Below are 18,236 nucleotides of genomic sequence, written 5' to 3' on the forward strand. Positions count from 1 at the left end.
GATAAATAAATAAAACTCCGTTGTTTACAATCAATAACTGTTTTGAAGTAATTAATTATGATAGTTTTATCGTTTTCTTTCTTTTGGTAAAATTATATAAAAGATAATTGCAAACGCAAACCCTAGTGGCATTTAGGTTTTTCTAATTAAATTTTCTATTTGAATATTATTGAAAGTATTGTTTGGTTTAGGTGGAAAAAATGAAAATAAAAGGCAAGCGATTTGATCAATGATGGCAGCGGTTATTGTAAAATGACAATGACTTCAAGATGGCTTTTAGTGGGTAGTATTGCTAATGGTCTGTATTTTTCTTTAGATTTTTTTGTCTCCTTAAGGACTATTGGATTAAAGAAAGAAGCTCTGATATTAACTCGATGATTGGGATTTAGTTTGAAATACTATCAGCTTGAACATTTAGTTCTTTACTAAGACTTCTTCTAAGAGTGTATTTTCATTGGCGATGTAGGAAAAATTAGTTTCAGGCCACTAGTAGAAGTATGCAGTAGCATAAATACACTAAACTGTATATGTGTCACATCATAATATCATAATATATATGTCATATAATAAACTAAAACAATTTAGTGTACACCTATGTTATAATCATATTTTTGTCGTGACTTAAAACTTTATTCATTCAAAAAATAAATCCATTGTATGTTAAAAGTAACAGTTTTACTTTTTGACGTCCCAAAATCCATTAATCACTACATTTAACACAGCTGACAAGTATTGTTGGCTGAAAGGCTTCGAAGCCGTCTGACTCACGATCGATACTATAAAACCTGGAAGTTTCTGAATCACTTGCTTGAAACGGTGACGTCAGCTTGGTGAAAATTAAGGCGATGTTTGTAAAAATATTTAGCAAAAGGAAAACAGACTGTTAGAAATAAAAAATATATTCGTTTGTTTCATACACATTGTGATAGCTTCAAAGTTAATCCCATGGGATTAAATTCTATCGTTCTGTAGCTTTATATTTTTGATTTGATTTAAATGATTCCATAAATCATGCTTCTTTCTTAGTATATGTCATTTTTTATTATTTTACAAATGCTTTAAGGATAATAATATACTTTCTGTAATCTAAATTCTTTGACCCAGAGTCAAACGCCAACACTGTTTTCTTGATTTGATATAGGACTTATAGAGATTAGTTTTAGTTACACATCTAGAACATTCTAAGCAGAATATTTCATCTGTATATTTTAAGTGTGGGATGAGCAGTCAGGAATCAATCGATACTAAATTGCGTCATTGCTTTCGTATTATTTGGTGCGTACATGCGTTCCTTGACCCTCGACCCTCGACCCTCGTGTCTTATTTTGGGCAAACTTCATTGACGTTATTAAGGTGTACTTGAAATATTTAGGTATGTTTTTCAGGTAATTGTAAACAACAATTTTATGTTACAATAGTTCTTTTGTTTGGAAGTTAGACAGCTTTAAGAGCGTGAATATCAATTTATTAAAGTATAATGGGCCATGGAACTGAGTTTGTTGTTTACCAACCCTTACAGAGATTTATTTGTGGATTTAATGTAACTTTTTTGTAATTTATCTTATAATCCTTATAGTAAACTTTAATTATGTCTCTACCATTACTCGTTAAGTTTGCGGACATTTATGCGTGTAAAGCTTTCCATTTGATTTAATTGAACATAATATTCGCATTTGAAGAAACCTCAATACCCTAATTTAGCTACCGTTACTTAAGAATAACACTTTCATAATGAAAATAAAATAAGACGATCAATTAAACAATAAATAACTAATTCATTTGAGAATGACAGCAGTAAATTTGAGTATTATTTAGTAATAGCAGGATGTTATATTGTCATAAATTAGTGCGGATTTCCTAAAGTAGATTTTTTTACTGATTGTTAACTGTCCGTGCTCGCGACTTAATGGAAAGCGGAATATATTTTTTAAATTATATTCTTAAAAATTACTTACGTTACCCCTTCTAACATCAGCTAACTGCCAGTGAAAATCTCGTTAAAATCAATATGCATTTATTAAAAAGCAGCTATTTCATAACGACAAACAGACAGTCCGATTTTATTTATAATATAGATCTCCTAATCTATTTTAAGAATTACCCGTTCAAATGTTTTCGGTCTGTCCGAATCTGAAATAAGTTCCATCAGCCGTCAAGTGGACGGGTTGGTTGAAATCAAAGCGGACGTGATCCGCGTACAGGGTACTGTGAAGATGGTTGGAGTCATTTACATTACGAAATAGCCTTACACAGCGCGTGATGTCCGACCGTTAGTTTACATGAGTGAAATACTCGTGTATCAAAAGTAATTGCTTTATTCAATTCATGGCAATTAAGCCATGAAATATTTCATAACAATTATGTTAAAAATTTCAACCTAAGTACTATAGTCAATAAATACCCTATTTATTTATTATCGTTTAAGTTTTATGGAAATATATATCTTGGATGTATATTTTTTGACATCAATGCACCCTTATTATGTTAATCAATCAACGTATTATGGGACGTAGCATTGTCCACACCTACCTGTATGCTTAAATAAACAATTAATAATTCAGGTACTATAAGGAAATTTTATCTAATGATAAAGCGTCGAAGTTGGCGTTAATCCTTAGATATTGCCATCAATATGCCAGAAGAGGTGGAAAAAAATAATCATAAACAGTAATTAGGTTCAATTCAGCTGCGCTCTGGGAGTTACAGTTAAAATGGTCGGATAGTCGATTTGTTAACGTTATTTGCGGTGCGAGATGCGCGTGGTGCGGCTCGCGCAGCACGGTTCTAGATCGAAGGCGGCAGGTTCCCAGAGCGCATGCGTGGAATCCTTTCCGCCGGTGCCTTCGCCGTCAGCCCGCAGTCGCACCGCGGACCCGTCGGCGACGCCATGTCGACCCACGTTGCTACTTGACCGGAGCGCCCAATAACATTTCAGAAAACAAAACTGCACTGTATTCATATCCTCGTCCATCAGGGTAAGTCGGATTGATTTCGTTTGTAAGGGCTCCCTATGGCGTGTGACGTGCAGATGGCGCCAGTGGGCGCGGTGAGTCATTTCTGCGACACGTTTTCATGGCCGCCGTTTCGATCTGAAGGCATTTTCGATATGAAAGATGTAGGTTGCAGTGGATGTTACGTAAGTGCGTGAGGAGTGCAGCGGCTCCGAGGTCGCCACTTTCGAGACGGTGGTCAGCCAACCGTTGGCAATTACGGCACGCGAGGATCGCTTTCAGGGAACAATCACCATTTTGTTAGCGAAATTTGTGCCAGCGACTGTGATTCTAGCTGCACGAAGAAATGTTATCTTTTCGGTTTATTGTGTTTATTTCGAATATTACGCAATTAGAAGTCGTCCCGTGGATTCCTTTTCTTCAGTTGTGAAAGTGTTCCTGAATCCGGATAGTTTAGTGTCCAAGTTATTCATTCTAGTGTTTTTTAAATTTTCTCGTGGCCGTCTGAGCGGTGGGTAGTGGGATACGTCTTTCCTATACTGTATTAGCAATCGTGAAACTGATCGTTTAATCAATATTAAAAATCTACTGCGCATATAGATTTTCAGTATGTGACAGTGACACAAATTTAGAATTAATCGATACATTACAAGAATTTATTAAATCTACAGCAAAATGAATAGTTTTGAGGACAACCTACTTTTGGTTCCGAATGTATTAGGTACATTATCATATTAATAGAAAAAGTCGAGATTTATTTATAATAAAAAAAATCAATGATCGATGACCTTAGCACCTAAATGGTAGAGCAGCCGGCGCGTGCGCCACTTGCCACTCGGACCGTGACTGAATCAGCTAACGGATCTCGTTATTTCATCTATTTAAAATTCGAACGTCAATTGAATACCTCTTCATATTATTAATCTAGTTTACCGAGAAAAAACTAAATAAAGGATATACAATCTGTACTGAAGTGAAACAGGAATATGTTGTATAAAATTATTTAAATACAATTGTATTGTTGTTTTTGGGTCCAATAAAGTTTCTTTTCACAAAAATTTTATACATTATAATTTAGCAATAGAGTTTAGACATTTACAATGTACTATTCTAATTAATAATAACAATAAATCAAAGTTAATAAATCCTTGACTTGTTTTTAAATGTGGCTTTGTAACAAAAACAAATATATATATATATATATGTATTATACCAATCTGTTGCAAAAATAACAGTACAATGTTCGTGTTACTAAAACCTTAATCCACACTCAGTCTACAATGTATGTTTTCTGCTGTCATATTAAAATTGTTTAAGTATCTGTGAATTATTTCCTAGTTTCACTATCAGTGACGTAACTGCACCCTGCCGTTAGTTTCACTGGATTTTAACATTGTTCAAATCGTAATTCTTCTTGTATTTTTCTTCTTACTGTTTCAATCGATTACTTGATTAAAAGACCTCGAAGTAATGAGTGGTTTTTATTAAAGTACTATTATGTACAATTTTTATATCTTAAATTGTGCAACATTATCAATTAAAATGTAATTCTTGAAGGCATTTTAAATCTATCTTGATTGAGAAATGCAGAACTAAAATGTTATCTGAAATCGAAGCAGAACCTTTAACTACTGTTAATAATTTATGAATAAATGTCTGACTGTTGTTAATTTTGTTATCAGGGGCATCTTGGGTACATCCATGATTTAAGCAGCGACGACCAAAGCTTCAGTCATGTCGTCAGTGAAGGTGGCAGTGAGGGTTCGACCCTTCAACTCTCGCGAGATCGCCAGAGAATGCAAGTGCATCATTGAAATGTCTGGCAACACTACAGGTGAGATACGACTATAAGGATGCTTTGTCTTCACGTTTGTAAGGACACTCAGCTCACCGTCTTGGTTGAAGCATCGCACACTTTGCATCCAGCATCTGAGATAGTGAAAAAATGTAATAAGTATAATTGGTTCATTAGATGAATCTATATAAACGTAGGTTTTGGATAATTTAGAAATTATAATGAAGAAAAATCTCTTAGTAGAGTCTTATAAGCACGCACATATATAACGAGCTAAGTTATTTTATACTTACTTCGCTCTGTGTAAGTAATAAGGAGTGACGTTTACATCCGCCGGAGCGTTTTTCCTCATTACGGAAGCTTTTCATGATGAGTGGAACGGTAATGAATAATAATGGGTTATTTGAGATCTTTATAGTCTTATGGGGTTTTTATTCAACGTTATATAATGTAATATATAAGAATTATATTCTTTAATAATGTTGTTTTAAGACAATTCAATTACATTAATATTAAATTCGTTTTGAGATTGTATTTTCTTGGCTCCTTTAAAGTATAATAAAATTAATTTTGACATTTTGGAAATATGCCAATATTAAAGATGGGGGGGGGGGGGTTTGTATTTATGCTTTTGTTTGGTCTGAAATGTTTTATTGACTACGATAGAAATATTTTTGTGTTTTTAAATTACGATATGTCAGTATTAAATTTTCTTAAGTTTGACAGTATCGAGATGTTCCACCAGGTATAATTATTATATTTAATTTACATGGTTGCAGTTCCAAACCTTTTGAATACGGTTATAAAATGTTAAACGAGTTAACTTATTGCTATTGCCAGTCAGTGTTGAAGGTCGGTTAAGACTTTCAAAATTTTAGTTTCAGACCGATGTTGTCAATGAGTTTTTTGACCGAGAACCCATTTTTTTATATCAAAATTTATATATTAGTCGAATACAAACAAAATGAGCAATATTAACAAAAAAAAAAATGTTAGTCTGTTTAAAAGTAGTATACGTAATTTTTTTTAAATAGTATATCTTTGATCCCGTCTGTACAACATTTAACTATATTTAAATCGGCCTTCAAAATTTTATATCTATACTCGTATACGTATTCAAAATTGTCCTCATTATCATGGAGTACCCTTGTACGGGCAACATTATATTATCTTGTAAAATACACGCGAATGTTTTTGTTGAGCACAAGCATGTAGGGTTAATTTTTATGAGCAGTTCAATTCAATTACATGGAAAATTTACTTCGTTTTCATAATGTACAAAAAAAAAAATTATGTTTTTTTTCCATCACAATGACTCGAGTTTTTTTTTTTTTTTTTTTTTTTGTACACTGATGTTAACTGTGTCAAAAATATAAATGGTAAATTCTTTCGATGTCCAATTGAGATCAAAAATTAATATTTTCTGTTTTATTCTGTTCTGTTTTATATATTTTAATTTCCAAACTTAATGAATAAAAATGGCTTCAATTTTAAATACTACAAGAATGTAGTCAATATATTTCGTTATTATGTAACATTCATAAATCGAAATTGCTAAGTTTGCACCGAAGAGGATAACAGGAAGAAGCATATTTAATAATTATCAAATATACTCTAAATAGATTTGGTATTTTTTAAAACCATCTCATGTTTTGCGATTCACAAAACTCATATAATAGTATATGGATAAAATAAAAGTATAGGAAGATTAAAAGTAATAGTTTTTATTGATTAAAACGATGTTTAATTTCTTTTTAATTTAGTTCAGTCTTTCTTAATACGTACATTGCTCTGTGATTCAAATCGTCGACCGTTTAAAGAAGTTCTCTGAAAGCAAGTGAATTAATTTAATTAACATAAATCACGGTTAGAAAGCAACAAGTTTTAATTATAATTTACCGTTGAAACAAAACGGCTCAGAGGATTAGTTGGCTTTTTTAATCTTTACATAGTTTCAGTCTTAAAATTCGTTATTCTATCGTTGGTTTGACGTAAAAGATACATTTTTCGAGATTATTTATTTCAACAGTGATTTGTTGATTTTAATAAATTTCTCGTCTTTATTTTAAGCTAGAGATGTTGAAGGAATCTAAACCTCAGCTTTAACATTATGATCTGTGTCCCTAACACAAATTTGCATTTTTAAACTGTAAACACATTGTTTTCAGTTCTTGATTACAATAACTTGGTTAGATAGCATCTAAATATATGAGTACAACGTGAAAACTGTTTAGTTTAACCATAGAAACTTGTAGTAACGGCATCGATAAGGCGAGACGACTCTTAAAGTGGCGTACGATCACATTTCACCAACAAACGAGTCTTATCGTACTTAAATTTAACTTAAGTGGATTTATTAATATAAATATACAAGTAAAATTGTATTGAAATATTTTTAGGCCTCTCCAATTGTGTTCAAGAATAACATTTGTTGAGATACATTATACTTTAAAATTTTGATTAATTTAACTTTAGCACACGTGTAGTTGATGTGCTTATCTTTTATTTTCGAATACCAATACATGAAAGACGAATATTAATATAGTTTTATGGAAGTTGTCAATTCATAGATACAAATAGACAAGAAATGTACGGAAACACACACACACACAGACAAACACACACACAAAACTAGATATTTTATAAAAGAATATGTTGTCTATGGTCGAAAGTAAATATACTTACATTCGATACAGTGTAATGTATGTTATATCGCGTACATAAAACTCGTGACGCTTGTAAGTGTCCGCTAACACCCAGAACGTGGTCCTATTACGGGCGGGGCTATTATAAAACGATATTTTACAGCACTCACATTTTATAACCGTACCAGAACGTCTGATATTTATATATTGTAGATTGGCTGTTACATATTGAGTGTATACAGTAAATTTATTTGTATAGCTCCATGAGATGGCCGGTTCAAAAATACCTGAACATTAATTTTTTGTTGAATTACACCGAAATGTACAGCATTCACCATCTCACGGCTCTCTCTTATTAAAATATTTTGCGTCTATGAATAATAATAACCAGCAGCTACATCTCTTTTTGGGTTAATTCTGACTTTTCTCTTTACTTTCTCAATTATTTTAATTTATATGATATCTCTTTATTTATCTTTATTGTTGGATTTTATGTAAAATATTAAGAAAAACTTTAAAAGGAACAGTTTTAAATGATACCACTAACGAGTTATTCTACGTTAGGTGTCTCAGAACAAAGACCTGGAAATCTAGGTCAGACGGCTTCTGAAAAGGTGATCTTAGCGTGAAAAGACTCAGGGAACTACTGATTGTGGCGATTGAGTTATGCTATTCTTTTAATAATATTATATTTTACAACATTGATAGTTAATTTGAAATCTTTTCGAGATATAAGAGAATATAAAGAAATATATTTTACATAAATAAATATAATTCTAATATCAATATTAAATTGATATATCAAAAAGGATTTGACCTATGAAGTCGTTGTGTTGGCTGTGTCCGGATATTACTTTATATAAAGCGAGCAAATGGTGTTAGTCGTACATATTGTGAAATAATAATATTGTACGTTTGAAGAAAACAACATATTAAGATTCACATAATGAGATCTAAGATTTTCGCGAGTTTTATTCATTTAAATGAAACTAGTATTTTTCGGATAAATACGCGACAATACGCGTGATTTATTTTTATAAAAAATAAATACTCCCGACGTTTCGGCTACTTTTCAGCAACCGTGATCACGGGCACACGAGATGTTATGAGATATTAATATTCTAAGGCACATAGATATTTCTTCCCTATCTCATACATATTTGTGAATGTCATAAAAAAAATATTTCTCATTTGAGAGATATTCTCGTTAATAATTCCGGAAAATACGATGAGATTGTAAAATGTTTAAAACCGACATGGCATTACTGATTTAAGTGTCCATAAAAGTGCATCTCTGTGGATGAAATTAATTTATCTCGTCACAGGTAGGAGATGCAGCTTTGGAGTCTGCGTCGTAAAAGTCTAACACCGGCTGCTTTAAGAAATTTTTTATGTGCTCTTAAATTTTCTATCTGACTCGTCTCTCTTTGAGATGTCTTCAGTGATGTTATCCGAGGATATTTTATACGTATATATAGATATATAAAACGAAATAACATATAGAAAGATTTAATATGCTAATTCTTTACTGTTGACTTATCAATTATTGGTTGTTTAAATATTTTTAATCAACAAAATATCTCCATATAATATTTATTACGTCTTCAATAAATCAAGTCTGCATATATTTAATCTATTAGATATTTCACATAAATGTAGTTTGCGGATCTCTTAATATTTTACAACGTAGACTTCCATCGGTCGATACGTCTCGACACGGCGACGCTCGTAAACGGTGCATTTAACAAAGAAAACTTACTAACTTATACATAATTCCGACATTACAGTTTATGAGGTATAAGGACTTGTTTAAGCATTCAATAAAAATGGTAAAGCTACAGCCTTGAGTTATTTTAAAACTATAATTAAGAAAATATTCATATATATATATATTTATATGTGTGTGTGTTTATTAAAGTCCCTTGCTATATAATCTTATCCTTGAAGTTTGATTGATAATATTTGATATATATATATAATTTTGTTACAGTCATAATAAATCCAAAACTGCCTCCTAACAACAAGGAAAGCGCTAAAAGCTTCAACTTCGACTTCTCCTACTGGTCACATAACGTAAGTATATTATTTGTTTAAATATACACTAACTTCATTATTAAATAAGATCTTTCGTAAGTCGGTAGTAATTGTATTAAAATGATATAATTCAGCTTATATGTTTATTTATTTTTATAACAATATTTTTTAATTTAAAAAAAGAAGTGTATAAAATTAATTGTTTTTTAAAACAATTAATATTCGCATAGAAAGAGTCGCTAGAAACTAAGCAATAGTTACCGCAAAAATCAGCTGCTTTCGTTGCAGATACCTGTCACAAAATATAATTCATTTTTTAAAAAATTAGTTAAAACAATCTCACAGCGTCTTAGGTTACTGAAATTGATTGCGTCTGTCCGAGAAGCCTTAAAGTTGTCAGAAGGTACATTCGCTGTGTGTGTATACAATCCCTGAGCAATAAACCGTGAGATTGCCCCTAAAGCTTCATTTCCTTTGCAAACAGAGGAGATAGCGTCCGGAAATGTACAACGATTGGTTGTTAAGTTTCGGATTACACATAAAATATGGACTACTAAGATTAGATTCACATTTAAATATACCTGGGTTGTAGTAGTAAATGTAGTGATTTTATTATATTGCACTCACGGTGGAAACATTCACATTGTTTGTCTTGTCAAAGTAGAATTATCTAGAATTTATTCTTACATAAGAGTTTATTACAGTTGAAGAAAATTCTAGATGTTTGTCAAATATTATATCATAATTCTCGTTACAATTAAATGGTTTTATCCACTGAGAATGTTTCGTTTCTGGCAGCCATATTGGATCTATTGCCAACGCGATTAAGGGATTAGATATTTGCTAAAGGCTCTGTTGTATAAAACTGTAAGGTTTCTAATACCTAATCTTTATTTACTTTATATAATGATGTATTACGTTGAAATCATTAATTTGTTTTATGTAATCTATTAACAGGATACTGAATTATAGTCTCTATAGTTGAAATATTATTTTCCTGGCTTAATAGAATATAAATATAATCTTTGTTATCAATAAAATTAAATTCATTCTGACCGCATAATTTCAATCTCAGTGACAATTAATTTCGTGTCACGATTTCCATTAGGTTTGGTAATGGTTTGTTCTGTGGTTCGGTTTAGGAATGGACATTTCGAGATTACAATACATTGATTGCGGCTGACGTTGTTCTGTCATAGTAATCTGCGGAGATTGTCTTTGGTTTGGGACATTAGACTTAAATTATATCGTAAAAATGATTGTAATAATGAATCCATATTATAAATTTACTAAGTTTTGATATCTCAATATTGTTATTTTAACAAAACTTTAATAGTTATTTAGAATGTTATAATTTTCATCTTCCTAACCTTGATTTTACCGGTTTCTGTTTAGAAAGGTTTAAAGTTTTTGCAATCAGATCTAACTAGCAACTGATCGCGTAAAATTATGTTTCAAAGAAAACTAAACTGAATAAAAATCATTAAAAGCTGATAATAAGATATCTTCTAATTAAAATAATCATTATAATTAAGGTATTTTTCTTTATAAATGAATTGTTTTAAATTCCTCGAATTTATTTTATATTAAATCGTATATTCAAAATTAAATACACAATTTTCTCAAGGGGCATATAAAATATAGAAACTTTCTTATTTAGATTTTACCTTAAAGGAAAATACTATTGAAAATCAAATACATAACCGTATGTTATGAACACAATACTTATATTCATAATGTCTTAATGTTTATAGCCAAGTGATCCGGAATTCTCATCTCAAATTATGGTGTACAAAGACATCGGTGAAGAAATGCTCCAACACGCCTTCGACGGTGCGAACATTATTATATCTTTGTATCGAATATCAATCAATCGAGTATTTATTCAATATAATTATGATTACTAGTGTTAATTTTTTTAATTCTATATAGACATACATATAAACATTATCATCCACGCTTTTAGATTGTGTAAACTTTGAAAATATTTTCAATTAGTTTCTCATATAAATATGTTCGTAATTTTATTTGTCGAATATTTACATTTCTAATATCAAACTAGCGATTTGTTACAATAGTATATCTTTTATAGGCTACAATATATGCATTTTCGCTTACGGCCAAACTGGTGCTGGTAAGTCCTACACTATGATGGGCCGTGGAGAGGACTCTCAGGAGGGCATCATACCTCAGATTTGTAAGGATCTGTTCCGCCGTATTCGACAGACGACCTCAGAGGATCTTACTTATTCGGTAAGTATTTTGTTGCTAACTTATTTGTATTTATTAAAGTAAATTTGAATTTTAGTATCAGATGATAATTATTGAAAAATTGTGTTTGTACAACAATAACTTACAGATATTAATAAAATAATTCCAAGATTTCTCCGACGCCGTCATGAATATCAGTCTTATTCTGTAATAGACAACTTTAAGGTCGATTGTTGTCGCAGGTGGAAGTGTCCTATATGGAGATATACTGCGAGAGGGTCCGTGACCTTTTGAACCCGAAGAATAAAGGCAATCTGCGTGTTCGTGAGCACCCAGCTTTAGGACCCTACGTGGAGGACCTCAGCAAGCTGGCAGTGATGTCCTACCAGGATATATACGACCTCATCGACGAAGGGAATAAAGCCAGGTTAATACTATGCATCAATAACTCCGGCTGTTCTTTTCCAATAAAACGCCTGTTTTATTCATTACATGGGTAGCAATATATATATGTAGATGTTATCGCGTGATGCGGTATCGTAAGCTCCTTTGTTAATTATATCACAATAAGCCTTCAGGTTTTTCATTGCCTTAATATGAACGCACACAAACACAGCCACACCCACACATAAATGTCTGATTAATAGTAACTACGCGTACTTTACACTATTTTTATAAATTGTGTTCATAAACAAAAACAAAACATGACGCTATTTCCATAGTTTTTTTTTTAAATATGGATCAAGAAAAAGATTTTAAATCGTTTTGTATGAAAAAAAAAGAACTAAGATGAATTTTTTTTTTTTTATTATTATGCGTTTAAACATATACTTAATCCTGTTGGTTTTGTATCTTAAAATAAAACCAAAGTAAAACTAAGTGATTTTTGGCAAGCAAATCCGTGAGCAATGCCTGTATACGTTAAATTTGAACCTGTAACTCTTTGTTGTATAGAACGGTTGCTGCAACCAACATGAACGAGACTTCCTCTCGCTCGCACGCCGTCTTCACGATATTTTTCACTCAACAGCGACACGACAAAACAACCAATTTGGTCTCTGAAAAGGTAATTTGTTATACTTATTTAGATTTTCAATTCAATTCACCTGTTTCCTTTCGTTATACCAAAATTGTTAATGATTTTACAAATATTTTCGATATTCTTTGCCTATACTCCTTGCTTTATGATTTAACTTTTTATGTCAAGAGGACTATCGTTGTTACAAACTTATAAAATGATAATCCATAGAATATTTTTTTGGGAGTATTATAAAGAGTAAAAAAATATATCTGAATTACTTTTCTCCGCTATATATTCTGTATAGAACAGCATAATGTTATCATCACACTTAATACAGGTGTCAAAGATTTCGTTGGTGGATCTCGCTGGATCTGAGCGTGCCGACTCCACCGGGGCGAAGGGAACCCGTCTCAAGGAAGGCGCCAATATCAATAAGTCACTCACCACTCTCGGGAAGGTCATCTCCGCGCTCGCTGAGATTGTAAGTTTTTTTTACAGCCTTAGTCTATGAAGCTCTGAGCTAAATATTTCCACCAATAGGATCTCTTTAATTCGATTCTCTTAAATCTTCGCTCGTCTTATGAGATCTGTGATTGGTTGTTAATATATCTGCATCTGTAATTGGCTATTAATCGACACAGATAAACATCCACTAATAGGAATACTCTGCTTCTTATTTACTTTTTGGTTTTGGTGATTATAAGATTTCTTGTAAATCCTTCATCGGAGGGTTCATGTGGAGGTTTTAGTTCGTCAGAATTTTGAAAAAATGGATTGTAGATGTTTCTTGTGTGTGTTTTTTTTCTTACAGTCGAGTTGTTTTTTTTTTTTTTTGAAGTTTGTTGTTTTTATAGCATATTTAACAGTTGTATGGTAGCATGTTAGTCTGTGTGTGTGTGTGTGTGAATTAATTTAAATCATATTTGATATTGGTATATCCTTTACAACTTTATTCTTCATATAAAACGAAATTAAAGCCAGATGTGGCTAGTACTTGGTAACAAAGACCCACCAATAATAATTATACTATACTATATATATATATATATATATATATATCACTTCATTCTGATATCTCGCTAAGTAACGTACATATATCAGTGATATCGAACAGTCTGTTAACACATCACATGCTATCCGATGCTATGAATACACTTTACTCATTCTCTAACTTTCCCTTGCATCTCATTTGCTTGGATGTGTGCAGTCGGTAAGTCGGATGTTTGGTTTATATGTTCGTTGGTCGAGATCTTGATTTTATTCGTTACATTTATATATATTTCAATAATAATAAATTAATAAGATTACATTATATGGAATAACCAATGTTTTTGCACTCCAAAAGTTATTAACATTAAGTCAAGATCTGTACCGTTAATGTATATATGTGCTTACATAGTCATCAGATGCACATTTTTCGTCATCCAAGAATGTATATGCATATAGTGTTTAAAAGTCATTCATAGCGATTAAAATTTTCACTCTCATATGCTTGGAATCTCTCCATTGCTTTCTAAGATGCTATGCTGAAGTTTTTTTTTTATGATAAACAGGCGTCAAAGAGCAAGAAGTCAAAGAAGGCAGACTTTATACCCTACCGTGACTCTGTCCTCACATGGCTCTTGAGGGAGAACCTCGGCGGTAACTCCAAAACCGCTATGATAGCTGCCATCTCACCAGCTGACATCAATTACGACGAAACACTCAGTACACTCAGGTGAGATATTAACTTGTGACAAGTCAATCAATCAATCAATCAATTGAATAATTAAATGTTAAAACTAAATAAAAATATATAAAACAATGTAAACAATAAATAAATATTAGTTATTAATACGTTTGATAAATTGATATTTTCCGATACCCTACCGTGATAAGTAGCAAAATAAGAACTGGTTAAAAAACGAAAAACAAACTTTGGCTATTAGATACGCTGATCGAGCCAAGCAGATCGTATGCAAAGCTGTTGTCAATGAGGATGCCAACGCTAAACTCATCAGGGAGCTTAAAGAAGAGATACTCAAGCTGCGAGAACTGCTCAAGGCGGAAGGGATCGACGTGCAAGAAGGTAGGCTAACAGGAGATCAGAACACGTTCGAGAGATGGATGTACAGTCAGGGTTTTTTTGTCGTCAACCAAAAAGAAATTAAAAAAAATATATGCAATACGAATATGTGTTCGCATACTCAACTCTACGTCCTGCCTCTCAAAATACTCTTAGTTTCTTAGGATGTTCGTCACGTGACCTAGTTCGTTCTCTGTCAATGTAAGAAGCAAGTAACGCCACAACTTATAGTATGATGATAACTAAATGTTAAATTTTGTTTCAATTGCAAAGGACCAGATGGTAGAGTCGTTTATGAAAAGAAAGAACCCCCTACCAGTAAGTAATGTAAAGAGGCTTACGCAATGTACACCCCACCTGTACGCTTTGCCTCCTCGGTGTTGCCAGTGCTGAATAAAATATAAAATATCTGCATATAATGGCAACCCGACACCCAAAAAAAAAGGACATTGCACCCCATCCAAAGCTTGTGGCGTTTTAGGTACATAGTAGAAAATATTGTCACATGTACCTATATACCTGCGCTTTTATATATTGGTGTTGGTCGAATATTATTTTTATTCTATATAAAATGTTAGGATCTATTTAATATTTATACATTATAGAAATTTATTATTTTAGTGGCTTCAAAGCTATTGAAATAGTATACTTTGAAACTACGTAAAATTTATCGTAATATATCTTACATCCATATTTTGCAGTAAAGCTTAATGGCTTCGCATGTTTTATATTCTATTTGTGTCTACACAATTACATATTACATATAAAATTTACTTGTAATTGCATTTTTGGCTTCCAAATAACATAATCCGTGTGTATCTTTCGTATGGACTAACGAGCGGCATGTCCATGTAATAAAATAATATTCTTCCCTTAAATGCAATTGCATTTAGCTCATACCGTTTTTTGAATACAATATAAAATATATGCAATATATATATATATACACCGTTTCGGTAAAGTATTGGTGTTGGCAGCACAATACACATTTACCACAAAACATAATATGGCTGTTTGAATAGAAATTTTGTAAAATTCAATTGAAAGACGACACTTCCAAAAATATAGCTATCTTTGTCTAACATACCAAAATTGGACGTGATATAGCAGGAGAGGAGAACACTCAACCTCGCAAGAGTGAGTCTGAGATGTCCCCGAAATTATCTCGTGCTGCGACCATCGCTGAGGAGGCTGTCGACCAATTGCAGGCTTCAGAGAAACTTATTGCGGGTAGGTGGAGATTTCTTGTACGAACACTATTAATGAAATTAATGCGAAATTTTCTGGGATTGGATGTTTTTTGGGATAGCTCTTATTTGGGATACTCTTTGGCGCAAAAAAAACCATTGAATAGGTTCTTTAAATTATAATTTAGCCGGTCTATCAAAATAGCAAAACGACAAAAATTTATAGAGCACATTATTGATCAAATGAAAGTGTATAGTTAATTAGGCTTCTTCAAGTCATATCACCTTCAATTGATATCAGGGTATGGAAAGATCAATGATAGTGCGTAAAAATGGTCAGAATTGTAGTTAGTTTGTATGAAATATTATTAAATAATTGGCATATTGTTGTGCAAAAATGTCATGTTTTACATGTGTGTGTAAGACCCTGGTTATATGAATAATTATAATATATTAAATAGAACTGAACGAAACTTGGGAGGAGAAACTGAAACGCACGGAGCAGATACGCGTTCAACGGGAGGCTGTGTTCGCTGAGATGGGTCTCGCTGTCAAAGAAGGGGTCACTGTGGGCGTCTACTCTCCCAAAAAGACCCCCCACTTGGTCAATCTCAACGAGGACCCTAATTTGTCAGAATGTCTGCTGTATTATATCAAAGACGGTAAGTTTTAGTTTAAAAAAACCGTGATTTCTAATATAGCATATTAAGTATATTTTACATTTTAAATAAACGTCACAACCAGCTTCTAACTGTGACTTAGAAGATATTGTTTGATATATTTGTAAGAAAAAGCACATACGTAAATATTAAGTGCTTATAGAAATTGTTGTTTCTTAAAACTTCCATAACTCTACATATTAAGAAGACATCGTTATATTTTTCTTTAATAATTTTTGTTGAAATCGATCCAGTACCTTTGCCGGGCTTAGTTTGATTTCCATATAAGTATATGACGTTTGTATCTCATGTTCAAGTTACAATATTAAATTACGGTCTCAATGCTTGATTGAGCTATCTCGAGTTACGTTTTACTGCACACAGTAGAGTCTTAGACGGACGCGGATTATCCGCATCAATATACGGTTCTACTGTGCAGATCGTATAGCTAGTGTATTTCCAGGTGTTACTCGTCTTGGGACAGCTGAAGCGAACGTTCCCCAGGACATCCAGCTGTCGGGATCCCATATCCTCAGTGAGCACTGCATCTTTGAGAATACAGATGGCGTTATATGTTTAATACCGCATGCTGGAGCCTTGGTTTATGTCAATGGAAGGGAGGTGAGTCGATCTGTAACAATTTATAGGACATTTATATTTTATAATGTTAAAGATTAATAGACTTTTTAGGCTACGAGTAGTTTACCAAAGATATTACGACTTTACCTACAAGTAAAATTAAAACTGAATTAACGGATACTTTATAGGAAATAAATTTTAATATTGATAGAGTCATATTTTATGATATTTGTTTCTTTTAAGTTCTTAAGTATATCCCCTTATCATTAACCCATCACCTTTTCGCAAATCAAATAAATGATATTACAAATTATTAAGTATGTTTGTACATCTTCACATCATTATCTCAAGGTCACGGAGCCGATAATCCTGAAGACCGGTTCGCGTGTGATCCTTGGTAAGAACCACGTGTTCCGCTTCACACACCCAGGACAACCGAGGGAGGAGATGATCTCCAACAAGGCCGTTGATGATAAGCCAGGAGCTAATGACGTAGAAGGTAAGGGTACATATTCACCCAGATTAAAATAAGAAGCAGAAGGTAGTAGAAGATTCAATTAATTTTAATTGCTACGACGGTCTCTATCTAGGCCTTAAATTGTCTCCTAATTAATGTCAGTTGCTGACGCACCTTATAATTCTGCCTTAAAGAATTTTCTGTTGTTAACCAAGTATTTTATTAGTAGCGAGAACAGTGTTTTTGGAATAACTAGAATCTATAACTTCTACTCATTTTCTTAGCATTTGCAGTTCTAGTAATTGAATTTTACGAGCGAGATATAAAGTTTAACTAAGCTCTATGTTAGGCATTAGTAGCATTGCGCCAAATATAGTTTAAATATTGAAATACATATATATCACAGCACCAAACGAGACGGAACCCAACGTAGACTGGGACTTCGCTCAATGTGAACTGCTAGAAAAGCAGGGTATCGACCTGAAGGCTGAGATGCAGAAGAGGCTAATGGCCATCGAGGAACAGTGGAGGAAGGAGAAAGAGCATGCGGACCAACAGTTTGAGGAACAGAGAAAGGTTATACCATATGAAATACACAAAAAATATCATAGATTTTTTTTGCCCCTCTCATT

General features: G+C 32.5%; 1 protein-coding gene across 15 annotated transcripts in view; it reads left to right on the plus strand.

Moving 5' to 3' along the window:
• Positions 1 to 18,236, plus strand: part of LOC116771413 (kinesin-like protein unc-104) — a 50,461-nt gene that overhangs the window by 18,852 nt on the left and 13,373 nt on the right. For 8 of the 15 annotated variants that reach the window (XR_009752952.1, XM_061523139.1, XM_061523148.1 and 5 more), the window contains exons 1-16: positions 2,867 to 2,975; positions 4,634 to 4,785; positions 9,382 to 9,464; positions 11,180 to 11,258; positions 11,518 to 11,678; positions 11,879 to 12,063; positions 12,591 to 12,702; positions 12,995 to 13,138; positions 14,211 to 14,374; positions 14,586 to 14,725; positions 14,996 to 15,040; positions 15,830 to 15,952; positions 16,371 to 16,571; positions 17,032 to 17,189; positions 17,499 to 17,646; positions 18,011 to 18,180. Coding sequence is in view for 14 of the 15 variants with exons in the window: in XM_061523139.1 (XP_061379123.1) it covers positions 4,686 to 4,785; positions 9,382 to 9,464; positions 11,180 to 11,258; positions 11,518 to 11,678; positions 11,879 to 12,063; positions 12,591 to 12,702; positions 12,995 to 13,138; positions 14,211 to 14,374; positions 14,586 to 14,725; positions 14,996 to 15,040; positions 15,830 to 15,952; positions 16,371 to 16,571; positions 17,032 to 17,189; positions 17,499 to 17,646; positions 18,011 to 18,180 (2,013 nt within the window). In the remaining variant the exon portion in view is untranslated. Of the gene's footprint in view, positions 1 to 2,866; positions 2,976 to 4,633; positions 4,786 to 9,381; positions 9,465 to 11,179; positions 11,259 to 11,517; positions 11,679 to 11,878; positions 12,064 to 12,590; positions 12,703 to 12,994; positions 13,139 to 14,210; positions 14,375 to 14,585; positions 14,726 to 14,995; positions 15,041 to 15,829; positions 15,953 to 16,370; positions 16,572 to 17,031; positions 17,190 to 17,498; positions 17,647 to 18,010; positions 18,181 to 18,236 lie in introns of those variants that run through there. The other 7 variants (XM_061523142.1, XM_061523152.1, XM_061523146.1 and 4 more) reach the window with 4 other exon arrangements.

Source organism: Danaus plexippus, chromosome 17 (assembly GCF_018135715.1).
Source record: "Danaus plexippus chromosome 17, MEX_DaPlex, whole genome shotgun sequence".
Classification (NCBI taxonomy): Eukaryota; Metazoa; Arthropoda; class Insecta; order Lepidoptera; family Nymphalidae; genus Danaus; species Danaus plexippus.